Source organism: Triturus cristatus, chromosome 10 (genome assembly GCF_964204655.1).
Source record: "Triturus cristatus chromosome 10, aTriCri1.1, whole genome shotgun sequence".
Taxonomy (NCBI): Eukaryota; Metazoa; Chordata; class Amphibia; order Caudata; family Salamandridae; genus Triturus; species Triturus cristatus.
The window spans coordinates 609,944,438-609,965,263 of NC_140593.1; the positions used below are offsets into that span (position 1 = coordinate 609,944,438).

Sequence of the window (20,826 nt, forward strand, 5' to 3'; positions counted from 1 at the left end):
GGGGATCTACCGCAACAGGCAGTACATCCAAACATTGCATGTCTCTAAACTCAAATGTGTTCTGGGGTCAGCGGGCCGGGCATCCGCGTTGGCTTTGTGTACGGCAGTTGCAAGATGTGTGTGTATGGGGGGTCTGATTATGGCATAACACACGCTACGTGTGGTGCTAGGTCATAACCCATATCACCGTGATGTACCTGGTAACATGGGTGTGTGGTAGCTTAATACTGGGGATCAACCATGGCCGGTGGTACATCCAAGCATTGCATGGCTCCGTAACGGTATATGTGGCGGAGCAGGTGGGTCGGGTGTCCACGACAGCTCCAAGTAGTGTAGCTACAAGAGTTATGTGCATGGAGGGGTATGTCTATGGCCTAACATAGGCTACGTGTGGTGTCAGTTTACATATCATATCACAGTTATCTACTTGGTAACATAGGTGTGTGGAGGGAAATAGTTACTGTTCATATCAACGTGTCCACTGTCCTCTTGTGTTGTTGGCGAGGCTGGTCTCATGTCTGCTGCTGCCTGCAGGGCTCTCATGCGCTCAGCAGTTATTTGCTCAGGATCTGGGGTGCCTGTGATCTGGGAGTGAGTTCTGGATTTTGTGCGCCTGTTTACTCTCTTGGAACGACGGTGATTGTATTTCTGTGCTTGAGATCGTTTGGTGTTTTTGAAGGCGGAGCTTGGGTGATTTTGACAGTTTTGATCTATCCAATCCTGGGCAACCTCGGGCTCTTGGAAAAATATGGAGGATCTATCTCGCATGGTTTTGAGCCGCGCCGGAAACAGCAGAGAGTACTAAATACCCTCCTGGCGAAGACGGCGCTTAACTTTCAAAAATGTGGATCTTTGACATTGCACAGTGCGGGAGTAGTCTGAAAAGAGCATTATATGTTTGTCCTCCATTCTGATGAGACTATGCTGTCTGGTGGCACGGAGTACTGCATCTCTATCTCCAAAGTGGATACATTTTGCTAGCAGGGGACATGGCAGGGAGCCCGGGGGATGTCTGCGAGTTGGCACCAAGCTCCTGGTCGTCTCTGGCAGTGGTGGGTTGCTCCAAGTGCTGCGACCACTCCTTTCACCCCTCAGCTACGGCTCAGCCCGAGCCGGCTCGGGTCCGGCGTGGTGCTGCTCCACGTCAGGGTGCGAGGCCAACCGCACTATGAGAGTGGTGCGCCGGCTGTCAGGGACTGTCCGGGACTATGGCGGGAACACAGTCAGGGACTTGGGCAAGGACTGGGGACTGGGTAGAAAACGTACAGTGCACAGAAAGAGTAGTACAGCGCTGCCCAGGATCACACAAGGAGTCAGAGGAGAAAAAGGGATTCAAAGGGAAAGCCTGTATAAGATGGCTAGACTCAGAAAGGAAGGGCACTCACAAGGCAATTTAGCATTCAGACGGTCTTGCAGTGTCTACAGTGTTTCTTGTTCTTTGGCCAACAGTTGCAGGGCGGCAATTGCCTTTTCTCTGTCTGTCACTTTGTCCGCAAGCTTGTGATGGTCACCACGGAGAAGGTTGAGGTCCGTAGCCAGGGTGCCGAATCTCTCTTCCATTGAGATCCTGGAGTGTTCGATTCCTTCTAAGACTTTGTCAAGCTTTTCCGACATTGTTAGTGCAGGTGTTGCTTCAGTGTCTCCCTGCTGTGGTTTGGTGACTGCTGGAGCATTGTGTGTTGCAACTGGCATTAGGGGATCAGTGTGTGACTGGAGTTTCCCCATTCTGGATTGGGTTGGGTGCGCCTCTTTGTGGGCCCAACGGCTGAGCAGACTCTAGATCAGCAGTTGTCCGCCCTTTAATACCTTGGCTGGGTTCAAACTACTAATGGATGAAGGATGGGTCACTCATGGATTGATCGAGCTGTCTAGGGCTGTATCTCGATGTTGGTGCCAGATGGTGCACGGTTCAGGCTAGGGTCCTGAATGCTCACCGCCCAGTGCATTGATGCTAGTTTTGATTTGGGATGGCGCTGTGCAGAGTATTGCTTTAGTGGTTTCTGTTCATGGAGTGGTGCTCGCCCTAGTTTTCTGTGATGGCATACTGTTAGTTGTGCGATAGTGTTTCATGCTTTGAGGTAGCGCTATATAATTGATAGGCAGGAACGGTCACTTGCTGTCTGTCTCAGTCTGGCCTTTCGGGCGCTCACTGGTTGTTGCACAGCTAGCTCCAATTTGTGTTGAAGGATCTTTATTGTTTGTGGGGTCTGCGGCACTGGTACCCACTCATCAGGTGCTTACTTTGATTTGTGGTGGCGCAGCATGGTTCTCTGTGTCTTCGCTTTATCGCAGGAAACTGCGCTGTGTGACCAGCTTTATTGTCTATGTTTTTTTAGGATGCTTCCCTGGTAATGCTGATTGAGAGCCCTTTCCTACGCACCCATCTGTTTCTTCTTATCTATGCACTGCACGGGCACCCATGTGGTCAAGCAGAAGGGGGACTCTAACCTCTAGTGTTGTGCGCACTGGAATTGCTGGCCCTGCACTCAAAATGAGCCAGGATCCCCTCCTGGAACCAAGCTCCTGGTCGTCTCTGGCAGTGGTGGGTTGCTCCAAGTGCTGCGACCACTCCTTTCACCCCTCAGCTATGGCTCAGCCCGAGCCGGCTCGGGTCCGGCATGGCGCTGCTCCACGTCAGGGTGCGAGGCCGACCGCACTATGAGAGTGGTGCGCCGGCTGTCAGGGACTGTCCGGGACTATGTCGGGAACACAGTCAGGGACTTGGGCAAGGACTGGGGACTGGGTAGAAAACACTTGGGCAAGGACTGGGGACTGGGTAGAAAACGTACAGTGCACAGAAAGAGTAGTACAGCGCTGCCCAGGATCACACAAGGAGTCAGAGGAGAAAAAGGGATTCAAAGGGAAAGCCTGTATAAGATGGCTAGACTCAGAAAGGAAGGGCACTCACAAGGCAATTTAGCATTCAGACTAACTACACCCCGGACGGATGTGCAAGACATATATAATACAACATTAACAATAAAAGGAATGTGGGGTAAAGCATTCAGGAGCTCCACACGGTAAGACTGAAGCTCAGTAAGTTCCTCACCCACAATTGCTGTTACAGATACTGACTGAAAATACCCACATATAGGATATGTATGCAAAGGCAGGGTCTGTGGAGCTTATACCTATGGTGATGTTATAACTGGAACTCAAAGACAATACTCACAGTGCACAAGAAACACCACCTAGGTATGTGTTACTTCAAAACATGTGTATATGTCCACATGTTTTGGAGTTGTTTCCCTAAAACATTATAACATTACCTCTGCTATTGTTCTTATGCGCCCTGTTCGATAACTTGGGACATAGACAAATAATATGTCCCAAAGTTTACCTCTCCAAATTACAGAGCTGGTACACACCTGTTTCGCTTGGGATGTTCCTTCATTGTCTATCAAATTGATTAAAAGGTAGATAAAAAGTTTAAAACATAAGAATGCTATTTTTGTCTCCTCTGCTAAGGTGGAGGAGCTTTGCCCCATTGCTCTGTGAGCAGTTCAAACAGGATAAATAAAAAAATAATAACGCAATGTTATTATCATTTTATTTTTATGCACTGGCTTGGGGCGGGGCTGGGCTGTCCAGAGCAGGTGGAGGAGTAGTGGGCACTCTATAAGTGAGCATGACAGTTTAGCTGGCTGTCTTGGGCCGGCCAAACAGTCATTCGCACTTAGCATGTTCTCCCAGTCTCTGTCTCAGTACTGAACTACAGCAGTCAGACCAATCACAACGCTGCTATCATGCTGGTGACCACAGCGTCATGATTGGGTAGGGCAGCTTGGGAGCCTTTGTGCATCCTGCTTCTAGGAGTCGACCGAAGAGGACCAAGGGACAAATGTACAACCCTTTTTTGCGGCCACAAACCGGAGATCGGCCCATTTGCGACCGCAAAAAAGGTTCCAGGCATGTACAAATGCTATTGTGCAAGTCGTTGACTGGGAAAATAGCATTTGCGACTCTTGCTATTAGGAAGGGGCATTTCTTCCTAATAGCGAGTCACCATGCCATGTACTGTTGTTTTACAATGGCATTTGCGGTCGCAAAATACTTGCAGATTACCACCTACTTCAAGTAGGTGGTAAACCACTCGCATATGGGAATGGGTTTCCATGGGACCCCTTCCCCTTTGTGAGTGTGTGCGTAAATATTTTTTGAGAGCAGACAGTGGTCCCAGGGACCACTGCCTGCCCTTAAAAAATGAAACTGAAAAGTTTTATTTTTGTTTTTTAAATACATCCCGTTTTCCTTTAAGGAAAACGGGCTGAATTTAGAAACAAGCATTTGCAATGCAATAGGTCTTGCATTTGTGAGAGTTTGAGCTATTGGCATTGTAAATGACAATACTTTTTAGTTATGTGTTTTGAAAACCTGCAAGTGGTGCGTAAACACACACCTTATTATTATAGTTGTTGCTTACAAGAAGCAAGGCTGGCAGTAACTACGCATTTTTTACTGCCAGTCTTGCTTCTCATAAGCAAGGCCTATAAGTACAAACTGTGTGTGTAACTGCTTTCAGGTTTTCAAAACAAATAAATAAAAGTAGCTCAAACTCTTGCAAATTCGAGACCTATTGCATTGGTTTAGCTAGCCTTCAGCATTGTATGGAAGTGTGTGTAATTGCTCTTGCCTCTGCTTGTTTTACTGCCCCCTCTCCTACCCTGCTTTGTTTTTAAACCCCTGCCCTGCTTCCAAACACCTTTGCAGGTCCCTCCAGCTTTTGGCTCTGTAATGTGCTATTTTGTAAATCTTCCGGGAGAGTCCACTGTGCCATGTTGAGAGGCCCTGCACCTATGTGGGGTCCTCCAGCACTGGTGGCATTGTGGTAGACAACATCCATCTCCCAGGTCAAAAGAAAAAACACAATAACAAATGTACATTTGGAAGAACATCTTTGCTTGTAGATCATGCGCCCAACTGTGCAACCCAACTTTTTGTGCTGTGCCGAGTGTCAGAATTGGTTCACCAGTACCCATAAAATTAAACTCTGACAAACATTTTAATAGCTTACTTAGTGTTTACTATTTCTTAGAAATAGCATCATTGAATTTACTTGCAGTGTAGTTGAATATAACACACGTGCAATGCTTAGAGTTGCCATGAATGGTGTACCCCTCATGTAAAAGTTTCATCTGTATATCAATTTAGCACCACAACATTGAAATGTCTATTTTTGTCCCAAGTGCAGTCAGCAAAACGATGACGCTCTATCTCGTATTACACAAGTTCTGTTTGTAAACATTTAACAACTCGTTGAGAATCATTATACCCAATCCAATTTAAGGGTTTCTGGTGAACTTATTTGAAAATAAAATAAACAAAAATGCATTTCCCCTACCAAGTACACAATTATTTATTTAATCAGTGTAGAATACTACAAATAACTCATCCAGCTAAGCAAAGCATCTCAGGTTCTGCTACTTTTCATTACGTGAACGCTTCTACAGCTTGTTACATGACATAAAAGTCGTACGTATGCTTTTTGCCCCCGTTTCACGAAAATAAGGACAGCCGAAGTCTTTGAGGCTTGACAGCAAAACCCTCATGAAACGGTCATGCATGAGCTACACATGCACAAACTAGGGGCTACGTTTTTGTTTAAAACAGTGTTGCAATATAAGTAGAGAGTTCAGAGGGAGCTCATGAATTAAGCTGCCCGTTAATTAGGGTTTAGGTTTAGGGGATTTGTAAAGCGGATGACTACCCTTGGGCATCTCAGCGCTGAGGTGAAACAGGACAGGCAGATGTTAGTGCATAAGTTTAGGGGAAGAGCCATGTTTTGAGTCTTTTTTTTAAGAAAACTTTGTTTTCAATTAGTCGGAGTTCTGGATCCATACTGTTCCACAGTTTAGGTTCCTAGCTGAGCGAATGACCTTTCACCCCACCTGGATCTCTTGAATCTGATAGGATTCATCAGAAAGTTAGAGCTTGACCTAATGTGGCGACGGGGTGAATAATGTGAGATCAACTTTTGAATCAGGGTGGAGCCTCTCCCATACATGGCTCTGTGAGCCAAGCTTATGGACTTAAATGTGATCCTGGCTTGGACCAGAAGTCAATGAAGCTCCCTCAAGGAGGATCTGGCTGATTGATGTCTGGGTATACTCAACAACAGTCGTGCAGCTGCATTCTGTATGACTTGCAGTCTGTTTGTTACGTATTTGGGATAACCCAGATAAAGAGAATTGCCGTAGTCAAGCCTTGATACCACCAAGGCCTGCACTACCATCTTCATCAACTTTTCTGGGAGCAGGGACATTATTTTTCTGATCATACGAAGTATCCCAAAACAGGTACTTGATAGTTTTTTGGCCTGGACCTCCATCGTCAGGTTCTGGTCCAGCCACATTCCTAAATTTTTTATGCTGTTTTAGAATGGGGGGCAGCCCCCAATTAGCTGGCCAGGGTACCTCCGAGCGAGGGCGGAAGTTGCTGCCCAAGATCATTAGCTCAGTTTTGTCCCCATTCAGTTTGAGGCTGCAGTCAGCCATCCAGGATCCGATTTTTTCCAGGCAAGGGACTAGTTGTCTATGGTCCGAGTTAAGGGAATCTGAGATTGAGACCACTAGTTGTGTGTCATCCGCATATGACACGATGGAGAGGCCAAATTTCTGTATTATGTGGGCCAAGGGGCTAAGGGATATGTTAAAGAGTGTTGGACTTAGGGAGGATTCCTGAGGGACTCCCCATGGTGCTGAGAGGGAGTCTGATATGAATCCGGCCTCCATGCATTGGAAGAATCTCCCACTCAGGACGAAGCCACCTATTGGTTAGCTGCTCCTCTAATTGCAGCATCCTCGAGCCTTTGGATCAGTACTGTGTGGTCTACCGTATCGAACGCCGCGCTTAAATCCATTAATACTAATGCTGCGGCTCTCCCTTGGTCTAAGATGTATTTGAGTTTTCAGTGACCACAAGCAGTGCTGACTCAGTGCTGTGTTTTGGTCGGAATCCCATCTGGGTCTGGTGTATGAAGCTGTTGTCTTCCAGGAAACGAGAGATCGTGCTGTTCGCGAGTTTCTCTGCGATCTTGCCCAGAATGGGCAACAGGGTTATTGGGTGATAGTTGGCCAGGACTGCAGGGTACAGTTGTGGTTTCTTTAGCAGGGGTTTAATGATGGCGTGTTTCCACTCTTTGGGTACGTTGCCATTTTTGAAGGATAGAGTGATTAGATTGGAAAGTTGGCTTAGAACAGCTTTCCTGCACTGTGCAAGAATAAGGGGTGGAGCCGGGTCTAGAGGAGAGCCGGATTTAATATTCTGTAGCAGGGAGCCCACCAGTTCTTCACTCATTTTCGGGAAGGATAAGAGGGCAATAATGATGTTTATATTTTCATAGGTCAGCGTGCCCAATCGTACTAGAAAAATATTACTTTTTGTCATAGCAAAATTGCAATGACTTAATTCAGTGCGAAGTCAGCCCTGTCTCGAAGGGAGGGCTCTGTTTTCGCTTCCAGATGGGAAATTATAATTCCGAGGAAGGACAGTATGAAATGATTAGTTCATGAGAAAGCAAGCAGATACTGCAATTATCGGAGGACCAGGCTGTCCCATGTCAGGCGTGCGCAGCTCAGCAAGCCCTGCGTTCTGATTTGTATCCTGTTACTTAAGTCAGAAAGACAAAACTACAAGGTCCAGACTAACATAAAAAAGGACCAGATGAGGTACTTACGCATGCTGTGGACTTGTGGAGATATACGAATAACTGCTACAAGCCTCAGCTGAAAAGAGGTCTTAAAGAAGCTAACAATGCCCAGCAAGTTTCCAAAATCTACCCCTATGTTAATGTACGGAAGTGGGAAGGCCGGGTCGGACTAGAAGTTCCTCGTCAGATAGCGGTCTTGGGCTGGGAGCTGCTCTTACCCATGGTGGACCTGCAGGCCTCGCAGAAAGTGTCGTCGGTGCAGCACTCCATCAGGCTGGTCTTGCCCACCCCATGGGAGCCTATGATGATGGCATGCAGCTTGAAGTCGGCCGGTCGGGCGGCTGCTTTCGTGCCCTGCAGGCCTGACCGCTTCCCGGGGCCGGAGAGCCTCCATCGCTGCCACCGGCTCCCCTCCACTGCAGCCCAGCCCGGGAGTCCATGGACACATGCAGTGGGCCACTCAGGACAGCCCCTGCCGAGAGCACAGGGAGGGACCTCCGGGTCTCCGACAATGATCCACAGCCGCTGCATGGATGCAGACTGTGCAAACGAGGAATAGTCAGACAAGGAAAGTGAGCCGAAGTGCAAGAGTAGGCGGCTGGAATAGCATAGCCGGCGTGGTTCCCTCTACAGGCTGGAAGACCTCAGCCTACACAGAACAAAAAATATTTGCAATGCTATTGGTCTCACATTTAAATGCGAGACTTATGGCATTGGAAACAAAAAGCTGCCATTGTCCCGGCAGCTTCATAATTGAAAGCGGGCATGGCCCGCTGAATGTAAGCGAAGCACGTTGCCGTGCCTAGCATAGGAAAAACGAAATATAGGAAATAGTACATGTACCGTGTAACAACCAAGTAAAGGGGCCAGTAGCCATGGGAGGTTACAAATGACGACATTGCTGTACTAAGGAGGGACTAAAAAGCCTATTAAGGAATCAGACACCAGCATTTACAAAGGACAGAGACACAAGCAAATGAAAAATATGGGTGGGGAGTGAGCGGGACTTCTCTCACGTTCTGAACTACAACAGATCATCGCCAGAGCAGCGCTTGCGCGCTGGCTCAGGCTCTGTCCTAAAAAGACCTGCTTTACTGAAAAGCAGTCACAGACATGGTGGTCTGCTGACCCCAGCAGGCCACCATCCCTGGGAGTGCTAGCCATTCCCAATGGGGTCAAAAATTGCGCTTGCCTCATGAATATTGATGCGACATGCAATTTGCAACCCCATTGGGAATTGCAAACAGTGTCTGAGACACTGTTGTACATTGCATTTTGCGAGTTGTAAATTGAGAGTCGCAAAGCAATTTGAGAGTCACAAAATGCAATCGTCGTACATCTGTCCCAAGAGTCGTCGGCTGGCCTGCAGATAAGTGATTTTTTTTGTTTTCTTTTAATTCCCCCTGCCCCGCCATCCCTGTTAAGTAGCAGCCGCCATGGATTTTAGCCTTCCTATTCATGATAAAATCGAAATCTGGGGGCAATTGTATCGTATATGACTCTAGGGTGTACTTCGTATTTGTATATTTTGTTGCCCTCTCAATGTTTAACAGGCAACTGCCTTAACAGTAGCTTTCGTGTAGCTTTTGTCATTTTATACAGCTCATTTTCCGCGCCTAGACACCTCCGGGTATTAGCGCACTTTATAAATCCTAATTTCATTTCATTTCATTTTAGGTCGGCAAGTTTTTATTTAGCCAGAATATCCTTAATATGGTTTTCAGCAACAGGGCTTCACTGCTAGGATGTATCAGCTCTTTAATAGCATAAAATCTTATGGTATTATTGTTCACCCTTAGCTGTCTACAAAATCATTGATGTGATTAATTGTAGTCAGAGCGTTAAGCGACATTATTTGAAGTTCCATTCTAATTAGGCTTTCTGGTGTTGATTTTCGTAAGTTAAATAACTTCCTGGTGCCATTCAGAAAGACTGCTTCTGCTTTACTGATCATATCTGGTGGCCTAAGGTGAGTGGTATGTGAGAACTGGAACTAATTTAGTGTTAGCCTCTGTTGAAGGACTCAAGGCACCCCCTACAAATCTTCATATGAATCTTTAAATTGCTCCTGTTATGGCCACTGATTTCTGACGAAGGTTTGTCAAAGTGGCATTCCAATTTCATTTATTGTCAATAATAACCCCTAGACATGTATGATTTGACAAATGCAGTGTTGTCAAAATATGAGTGAGACTTGACACGTGGGAAGTGACACTACAGCAAGAGGTTAGGGGCACATTTCTATTGCCCACATTTTGTGGCAGAAATACAGCCAGTGGTATGGACAGTGCATGCTCTTCCCCCACAGGATTTTGATGCAAAATGTCACCTGAAACCATGGACATCGCTACCTTAAAGGAGAAACGTTATCTGCCCTGCAGAAATTGTCTAAATATTGAAAATGCTATATTGCCTTGTGCAAGCGTGGAAACATTTTTGTCCAACCTCTAAACTAAGCTATAAGTGGGGAAGGAAATAATCTTTGCTGAAAATCCTACTTAAAAGAAATCAAACTAGTCGGCTACCTAGTAATGTACCTGTCTGATGTACTTTCAACCTCTCGTATGTCTTATTTGGTGTGCATCGACAACTAAGTGATACCATCTGTAAGAGCGTTCAAGATACTTGTGTAATATCCTTGGACCTATGTATAAGTACTGTGTTTAATACGGATTGTAACTCATTGCTCCTTCCTATGCAAAAATGTAATAAAAATTTGTTTAAAAAAAAAAAAAAAAAAAAACTAATTCAAAACAAGGAAGCCGTGATTCTTAGTCATGGTGAATAATTTACATTCTTAAGGGGTGGTATCTCACCACTGAGATGATTCTTAGTATTTTCTTTTGCCCTATAGACTTAAGTATTGACAATAACATTAGTAAACAACGTGTCCTATACTTTAAAACAGATTATCTCAAGTACAATTTGTATTAAGTGTGAAAAAATGCAATTATCATAATTCACACATACTGCTGAATGCACTCTGATTCAGGAGGGGTGTCCTTTTCTAATGTTCTTTGTGCTGATCAATATTAATTGGTATCTGGGATGTTATTAGCCTGAAATGAATCTACTCCCTCAGACGTCCTTCCTGTAACTGAGGGTGGGAAAAATTCATCACAGTGAGAGAGTACATTTTGCCATTTTTAAAATGTTGATTGTACAGACGACTACTTCTTGCAATTGTATGTGAAGCATTGTGGTGACATTTCCACTTCAATTTTTATAAATTCAAGAAATAAAATTAGATGCACTGAAAAGGTTACACAACATGAGCATTTGTACAGTGTATGTTCACCCCTTAGGGCATCTTGGCATTGAATAACCTAAGTTTACTGTTTCCCAACTCCATGGGCCTCACTTAATGTCTTTCCCAGGATGAAACACTGAGTGGACACACTAACGATTTGACAGTGGTGCAGCTAGGCCTTTGGACGCCCATGGCGGACCCTGCGTTTGCCGCCGGTGGCGGCCGAATCTAAGAGCGGGGGGGCTGGTGATTCCTGCGGCCACCGCCTCGTGAAGCGCGTACGTAAGAGTGGGGGATGGGGGGGCGACGGTCACCGCCACCAAAACTCGTGCCGCCTGGGGCGGACCGCCCCCCCTTGCTACGCCACTGTGATTTGAACATCTGGCCAGGAGGTCAACCAGAGATCCTATGCAGTGAATCATTAGTCAACTGAGCCACCAGACTGGGCCTATTTGGGAAAAACAGAGGCAAGCAATGCTTTACATTCTTGACCCAGTTACTGATCCACAATATTTGCAACAACACACATATGCATGCCTTTCTTTAATATGGACAGACTGGCCTGGCGCCTGTAATTTTTACCTCAATCATTTTCCTGAAACAAATTCTGTACCTGCTTGCTATCCACACTGAGCTGAATAAATCTTTTATAGCGATCTCCAATTTTTTCAGAAGTGACATCCACCAATGTTCTTGCAGGAATACCAACGTCGATGGCTGTCTGAATGTTATGAGTGAACAATGCATCCAGTTCTTGCTTTTTCTGTAAAAGGTATAAACATAGGAAGGGGAAAATGTGTCTAAACAAACAAGATCATACTCTTTATGGTGCTTACATGTAATCCTCAATTACCATGCTCCACCAATGCGTTATCTACTTTGCGTGGTAAGACAACTCGAAGGGACAAATTTATAGTTTGGTTGCAGCTGAAAATTCTACGATTCATAGAGCAAGAGTCATATATGAATTACAAAGTGCCTGAAAAATGTAGTTCACCACATAGAGTGGTGGAGAGAAGTATAATGGAGGATTCTCCTCTAAATTGTATGCTTCCCACACAATTAAGAGAGATTTTACCAAACTTTACAGCTCATTATAGGCTTACCACAGCAACTCCCTCCCAGTTCTATTATTACTGCCTTTTTAATTTGTACCACTATACTGCCCCTTTAGGTATTCTTTTGGTACCATACTCACATCAGTGGCTTTTAGAATCAGGAGGCCCTGGAGTGTGTTTTCATCAATGATGACAAGTCCTTGACAATCCAAGTTCACCTTGTTTATCAGCAGATATCCGGAGCCATCGATCTTTGTGGGAGTCCCAAGATCCTGCAGAAAAAAAAACTTTTTTAAAGCACGCTCACTGATTTTTAAAATGAGTCATTTTTTTTGTGTCGAAATGTTTTATTAACGTCATTAATAATGGATACATACACATGAAGATATAGGATTATCAGTTAACATTTTAAATATATAATATATGAGTCATTTTATTTGTGTGAGAACACTAGCTTGGTTTCTTTTTACTGATTACTTTTTTTGCTGCCAGATTTATGCTTAAAGGTGTTTGAAAGTAATTATAATATCCTTATTTGGAGGCTCTTTGAACCAACTCTGTAATAGCAGACTCTAACCCTACATCATCAATAACTCTAGACTTGCCTATTGCAAAATATACAAGGACATACAATATTATCAGGTTAGACCTACAGGCTTTGTCAGAGTGGTTCCAATGCTAAAATCAGGCCTGCAGCCTTTAGCAATACATGTTACGTTCATTAGAAACCAACCACCCCAGGTTTTACTAAGCAGGCATAACTTTTTGCATTCACAAATACCAAGCTAGAACTATGGAATGTGATATTTGTTTAACCAATATATCTTCACAAAGGAATAGAAAGGAAGGTTTATGTCTGGTGAGGTTTCTGGTGGATCCTTCACTCACAGAATCCACTATTCCCGAGGCCTTAATAAATGCTTAGCTCTGAGAGCTACTTGAAAAACGACCAAGTCTCTCTTGTTCTCGACTGTTATCCCTCTTGATAGACTTAGGGTGTGGACATCCTGTCACTTCAGCAGGCCCTCAGAACACATCAGGGAGCGTCGCTCCTACTGCTCTCAGGGCAGAGCAGCAAAATTACAATTATAATAACGTTGTTATTATCATTTGTTTTTTTGTAGCTGCGGGTTGGGTTAGGGCTATAGGGGTTGATGGCACAGGGGAAGGAGTGGTTTGCACACTCCCTAAGTGCACATGACTGTTTGGCCGGAGCACGTTGCAAGTTCCCCACCAGGCTGCATCACACAACCTGGTGAGGAACATGCAAAGCTTCTGTGTCCCTGTATGAGCGCCGAACCACGGCACTCAGTCCAAACACAACGCTGCATTGCAGTGTTGTGATTGGCTCAGGGCAGCCCGGGAGGTGGGAGCTTCCTGCTGCCGGGACTGCAGGAAGAAGGAAGCTGAACAAGACGGAGGAGAGGCGCCGGCCGGCGAAAAGGTAAGTGGTATGTTCGTTATTATTTCTAGTATTTTCTCAAACCCCCTTCCCCCCCGCCACCATTGTCTCTCCACCGCCGTTTGCTGCCAGCCGCTACTGGAACACATGCAAAATACTGCAACTGTCCCTGCTAAATATGCATATTTCTAGCGCTGAGCGCATATGGGGTGCTCTATTGGCCCCTGTGGGAAGCAGTGCCAAACCATTACACAGCCTGGTGAGGATCATGCAAAGCCTCCTTGTCCCCGTCTGAGCGCTGAAACATGGCACTCAGTCCAATCACAACGCTGCATTGCAGCACTGTGATTGGCTCTGGGGAGCCCAGGAGGCTAGTGCTACCTATTGCCGGGACTGCAGGAAGAAGGAAGCTGAACAAGACAGAGGAGAGGAGGCGGCTGGCAAACAGGTAAGTGGTATTTTTTCTATTTTCTGCCCCGCCACCCCTGTCCCTCCACCTCTGTTTGCTGCCAGCCGCTACTGGAACACATGCAAACTACTGCAGCTGTCCCTGCTATGAAATATGCATATTTTTAGCGCTGAGGGCACATGGGGTGCTCTATTGCCCCCTGTGAGATGCAGTGCCAAATGGGCACCCTGGAGAAAATGACTGCACCTGCTTAGAAGTTCTTTGCATGGTGAGGCCCCGGAGACTGCAGGGCACACACAGCTATCACTGAAAATGCAGCTCATATGAGAATAGCAGGGGCACCAATCTTTCACAGAGTTTGTTGTGTGCGCTCCTGGCATTGTGGTCTAGCCACCAGGGTAGTCTTCTGGGGCCTAGTGATCCCTAAATGTTTCTCTAAGGATTTCCTGTAGCCTTTCTACAGCCCCTAGCACTGCTGCTATCTCCTGCTTAGCAGAAACTTGGCTGAAGGTCTTCCATAACATTCAAAAACAGTGATGGATGGATTGCCTGAGTTAATCCCAGCCACTGGTAATTACTCGGCTCACCTCAGCTTGGACCCAGCTATATGCAAATCAGTCTTGACCCTGCTCCATTGGAACAATCCAGACCAAACTCCAAGCTAGTTCCTCCCTGAACCAGAACACAAGGAACCCTGGCCAGTTTCACCCTAGTTATGGGCTCATCAGCTGGTTACAGTTTGGTGGCAGTGACACAGTGTGCATGTGACCCATGTCTGGGCATACCAGTCCCACATAGGCGACTTTGGGATGCGGCCCGAAGGATTTCCGATGGCTGAGATTTATTCAAGCATCCAAAGCAGGCTACTGTCCCTGCATGCACTCTTCAGCCAACAACGTTCAACCACCTAGAACATCAGCTACTTGCATAGTCACTGTGTGTCCCTCAAGAGCCCAGTCCCTTGCCACCCACAACAGAATGTGTTCATAGACTTCTAAAACACCCCCTCTTGCAGGGTTCCAGCAAGTACACCCTTTACTGGCTGTCATATGGAGAAATGGATCAGTGCCAGCTCTCATGTGTGTCCACAAAAGTCCAGTGTACAAACAAAGGTTCTTCAGGCTCCTGATGGGGGTGCATCAGATCGGGCTAATCCTTTTTTCAGCCTTTGCAGTCGCCTTCCCATCTCTCTGAGGCTGCACAGGGGTGTAAAAAGGGAAGTGGAGTTTTCTTCTTTTAGAATTGGGGTGGGATGAAGTTGTAAATGTGTGATGCTTCATTGCCACAACAATGGTGGTTCCCCTGCTCTTAAATGGAGCCACAACTACTCCAGTGAAGGCAGAAAGATCCCAGTCTGCCTAGCGGGGATCCCTAAGGAAGGTGAGGGATCCTCCTCCAGTGCAGTGGAAGTCCTAGCTTTTGCAGACCTGGCAGGCTGGTTTAGCCTCTTAGAATTAGACCTTATGACAGCTAGTATGAGGTCCAGTTGGTTAACATTTCATCATTTTCATATTCTTGAGATACTGTGTTGTTTATCATAACATTGACCATTGGTATTTGTTACACTTTTGTAAACCTATAAAAATGAACTTGAGTTTAGGTTTTTGCATTATAAGCAAGAGTCTAAAACGCCAGGAGACTCACTGAGATTTTTACACTTGGTGTGTGGACACTTTTCAACTGTACTTTTGTACTTTAGCCATTTTTATCTGCATAATGATAGTGTCATATGTGTGAACTCCCCTAACTATAAATGCAGACGTGCACTATAAGGGGTTGACTTTTGTTTGAAAACAATTAACTTTAGGGCATGGTCACAAATCGTAAATGACACTTTCAGCAAGTCCTGACTTTGTGGCCAATGGCACAAATTGGTATTCATTGCTGAAAATGACTTAAAATTGAGACTAGAAGTCGTCAAAGTCATCAGGCTCCTGTCTCACATGTGACATGGGGGGAACTTGTCAACTATGCTAGTGTGAGCAAAGAGAGCATCTTTGTAAAATGGCTACCAAATAGGAATCTATGTGGAATAAAGAGGATTGAGTGACAGTGCTTAATTTGTAAAAGAATAAGTGCTGAGGCCCAATGTTTTGCTCGGAAGCTTGCGGTCAGTGCTATCAAACGATGGCGTGCCAAATACCCAGGCTGCGTAGTCTTGGTTCCACCTCATGCCTCTTCACTCCACCACCAGACACCCTCCGCCCCTTAATCTCACTCTTGCAGCTTATTTTCCATTCCTTCTTTCTCCCTTTGTCACTGTTTTTCCATCTCCCTCTTCCTCCTTCTTTCCCCTTTTTTTGTTTTTCTCTGTCTTGTTCTGGAGAAGTTTATTGAGAAAAAATGAGTGCTGGTCCCTAAAAAAAGAGTACTGGTGGGCCACACCTACAACCACCAGCACAAATGAAGCCCTGCTGAGTGATCACGTTGTCTCCTTAATGGGCAGGGCTAAGTCGAGCATGTTTACTCATGCTCATCTAAAAACAACTCAGCTGTTTATTTAGTAACTATTTGAAGCCGGCACCACAGTCATACACCAAATACAGTTCCCGTTTGAGTTTACTAAAGTAGAGACAGTCCAGAAGGCAGATTCACAAGAATACTGGGGTGGTCTCATTTTGTTTTGCTGTGAAAGATTGATTCCCATTAATCCTTTTTATGTCTCGAACTACATCAACAAGGGATGAAAAATGTAAATTGCTACTCTCAGTAGCTATTCTTACATCAATCACTAAAAGGCTGTAGGATGATCGTTTTTTTATTAACCACAACTCACAACAAAAATAAAAAGAGCCTCAATGAAAGCCATGCTGTCATAAGGGTAAACAATACTCGATTCAAGATGGCTCCCGCGTTCACTAAAGTTTATAAAAAGGATTATTGTCTATCAAAGGCTTACATGAGTGCATCCCCGCACGCCCTGACGCAGAGTGTGAGGATAAACGATGCTGGATGCGCCGTTTGGATTACGTCACCATGGGTGGGTGCCAGGGGCGCAGCTATCTGCAATACGGCAGACTCAGTGGCAGCAGTGCCCTTTGATATGAGGCACTCATTGCACCCCCATTGTGGCTGTATTTTACTCATTAACCACAGGGCATGGGGTTTGCAGAGTCCATTTTTCTTGCATGCAATACATATCATTACACCCTTGCTGGGCCAAGATGTCCTCCACAGAAGATTGCAGGTAAATCTCCAACCTATGGTTTGTCAATCTATAAATGTATGTTCCTGTGTCCCAATATGTCCCATGAGGAAGGAGTATATTGAAAAGGGAGTGGCACTGGCCTAGTGCTTTCATACATTTTTGTTAAGCTTTGGTCACTTTAATTTAGGGGAAACGTTGAGTCCCTTTGAATCGACTCACAACTGATGTCTTAATGTTATATTTTTTCAGCTTCACTACATGATGCATGCCACGATTGGGAGAATATCTTTATAGAATAGTCAGAAATTTCATGATTTAAGCACATTCTCCTACCACCAAAGAACACTGGGACTGTATTGGCAAAATGCCCGGGGTGTAGCTATCATAAGTGCAGCAGGTGCAGTGGCACCAGGGCTCACTGGTCTGATGGGCCTGTTGCCACCGATTAGTGTTTGTTTTTGCAAATGAATCAGGGGGGTGGATGGCCGAATTTTTCTGCTTGCGTTAGGGTCCATGGTGTTCTTGCTATGCCACGGATTCTGCGTAGTGGTCCATATTTAGTGCACTTATTGGAGAGCCCGCTGCAAGAGTACTAGGATGGAATCTCTCACAAACTGAACGAAACTCCCCTTGAGCTGGGTTGCTGGACCCTGTGAGTGCTTCAAATGCCGAATAGGAAAGTGCTGCTGGGGGTACTTTGTCAGTAACTGCATGGGGCAGCCAATACTGTGAGGCAGATCTTGTAGGCACCAACCAAGGTAGGTGCAGTTTCAACCAAACTCACTCTCATTCAGTGCACTCTTCAAGAGTAAGGGGGGAACTGCACACAAACAAGGAGTGGAGAGTGAACCATCACTACTTGTTTCTCACTACATAGTCTTCATGCATAGCTAACACTTAAAAGTAACACATACACTGTGGACACTGTTTTTTGTTAAGGGGGTGCATTGCCCTGATATGTACTTGGTGCACCGGAGTGGCCGAGGCCTAAATAGCTGATTTGTAGTCTTTTTAGGTTTGATGTTTAATGGTGCTTGCTCCATTCTTGGCAAACATATTATAATCTATTCAGAAAATTATTCATACATAAAGAGGCGTTAGGCTGGACCCACTACCAGCGTCACACTTTACATCAGCCCCAGGACAGCCGTTTGGTTTTGGAGGCAGTGTTATTCATACTTAGGGCCAACTCACAGGACAGTCATTCAGCGTTGTCAAGTGTCAGGTAGTGAGACTTTTGGGATTTACTATATGTGTCAGCATCCGGAATGGTATTACCACCACAAAGAGAGTGAGAGGAGAAATAACCTGTCGCACGGCCTCCCTGTCAAAGTCATATATCACATTTAATGCGACAAAGAATCCAATAAAAAAATAACAATATCATACCACTGGTTTCACCCTTGCTCTCAAAAGTTATGATCAGGATACCTCACCTATGTTTTTGTGGCATGCTTTATCATTGGTGTCGTTCTCCCATCCTGGTAGGCAAATACCCCCAAAATGGACTCAACCTTTGTTTGAGGGAACTCAGCAAAATAACATATTAACATTAAATGCAGTTTGTAAATATGCGACTGACCTTTTACTTCACTCAGTGACCTTGCAAGTGCTACAAAGTACATAAGGAAAGATCTTTTAGCTTCACCTCAAGAAGAAATACAATGGGACAAAAACAGCTTGTGTTAATCAGTGAGAACATAAAAGAGATGAGAGGAACACAATTTGAAGGATCTAGGCATCCCCACCCGCAGATCCTTCTCTTTATGTTTAGTGAGATTCCTCTGAAGAGCACAGACAAAGAAAAGATAGCAATTTCTTCTGACTGCTTTTTTGCCCAAGACTGCTCAAAAGCGAAACATCGTTTACAACGCTGTCATTACATCGCAGTACTATTACAACGCAGTAGTTACAACTTCCGTGTTGTTAGTACGCGATACATTTACAGCTCAAGTCATTAGAATTACTTGCTGTAGGGGGCGCTAAGGTATTGGAAATGAATTCCAACTCCTTCTCTACTGTTGTGCAAACCAGAGTAGGAATAGTAAATAATACTATTCCTAAGTCCAGCGTAACCCCTACAGCAAGTCGTGCTAATGCCTTGCGATTTAAATGTATCGGGCACTAACAACACGGTTGTTGTAATGACCGCGTTGTAAAAGCATGTGATGTAATACATCGCGTTGTAATGTGCTATATTCGCACTAAGAAACAACATGCTGTTTTGGCCCAGGGCTTGACCAGCAAGGTAACATATGCTTAGGAAGTGTGTGCTGTTTATTCTGATAAAAACAAAGGCAGAGAAAGGAGTTTACAATTAGTGCTCTGTAACTGACTTATTATTAGTCAATAAACATGTTTGTTTTCCTGATAAGGGATAGACCTGAACTTCAGGTTCCCCACAAAGCCTCTTCTTTTATGATTATCGTGTTTTTTTCGCTTCTAGGTATTCGTCTTTTAGGTGACATTTGTTAATCATTTAGAAGTAAAAGTGTGTGGCTGATACAGAATGCACTTTTATTTTTAAGTGACTTTTTCCTTGCATTGTAACAATCAGTCTGCTTGAATATATTCATAGTATTTAATTGGTGCTGACTTTTTTGTTTTGTTCTAAATAATTGTTATTGCGTTATGAGTCAAGTTTTATGGAAAACTGATAACTTCATGTCTTGTTTGTTGTCGATAATCAAAGAACACAGTTTTGCCGAGTAAGAATAAGTAAAAGGGCATCAAATCATTTTCTGATGATTTATTTATCCTAAAAGGTTCAGCAACATCTAAATAATGCTATAAAAGCCAGGCATAGCCTGTGACAGGTGGGAGAGGAACCTTTGTGCCAAGCGACAACAAGACAGCCTATGCAGAATAGCATCACCTACTTTATCTATAGGTTACTGAGGAGGCATCCAGCCTTTACGCGCTGAGCGTATCAGCACAGCTGGCCTTGCACAATGACAGTGTTTAATTTGAGCTGGTGCTCAGCACCGCCACCTAATTGTCAACACCATACTTAGAACAGCCTACCCCATGGTGGCGCTGCTCATCTAATTGAGAGATGAGCAGAACAACGGTTGTTTAGGAATACAATATACATTAAAATTGCTAATACCTGCCTCCAGCCATTCCTTTAGCTTTAAAGACCTGGAATAATCTGAACTGTCGCATTTACATGCAAGAGAGATGGTTAGTAATTGTTTTGGCAGCGATGACAAGGGCGATGGTTGGTGCATACTGCAGTGGCCTCCTGGTCAGAGCCCTGGCACAAATTTTTTTTGCAAATTAAGCACTGCACGATGACAAAAGCATGCTTTACTACTGTACTGAACATAATCCTATCGTTCAAACAGTATGTAGGTGTGAACATCTCTGAAACGGAAATTCCATTTTCTTTTGTCTTTTATACTAATAGTTAGTGTAGTAAATAGAAGTAAAACAATAAGGGAAGGATTGCTATAAAATAATTGAATAAATATGTTGGAGTTCTGATTAGGTGCTAAAATTATGTAGGACCAGTGCATTGGACTGAAACAAGGGAGAGTTGTAGGAGGAGAAGGGGAGAGGAAGGGAAACTTCTATTTTCCCTGTTCGAAAAAGAAAACCGTCATGAGATTAGGCTGCTACCAAAGTCTTCTGTGATTTTTCCCTGAAAAAGCATGCCAGGTTCTTCCACACCTAGTAAATCTGGGTGTGAAAAAACGTAATACCTACTACTCATAAGACGTAGTAAAACTAATGCATGCAGGCATGTGTTAATTTAATTCCGTCTAATTTCTTACCAGGCCCTTATGCTGTGCACTACTATAACAGTGCTGTCAAAAGTGTTACGAGTTTTTAAAAGCAAAAGATGCAAAGTGAACCACATGTACAGTGAAATGTATAATATACTTGCCAGCTGTTACTTTCTAATTCTA

At 44.6% G+C, this 20,826-nt stretch overlaps 1 protein-coding gene across 1 annotated transcript in view; it reads right to left on the minus strand.

Moving 5' to 3' along the window:
• Positions 1 to 20,826, minus strand: part of APOLTP (apolipoprotein lipid transfer particle homolog) — a 1,292,669-nt gene that overhangs the window by 351,682 nt on the left and 920,161 nt on the right. The window contains exons 46-47 of the mRNA XM_085632129.1: positions 12,097 to 12,228; positions 11,512 to 11,661 (exon numbers count right to left, since the gene is read on the minus strand). Of these exons, the coding sequence (XP_085488255.1) occupies positions 11,512 to 11,661; positions 12,097 to 12,228 (282 nt within the window). The remainder of the gene's footprint in view (positions 1 to 11,511; positions 11,662 to 12,096; positions 12,229 to 20,826) is intronic.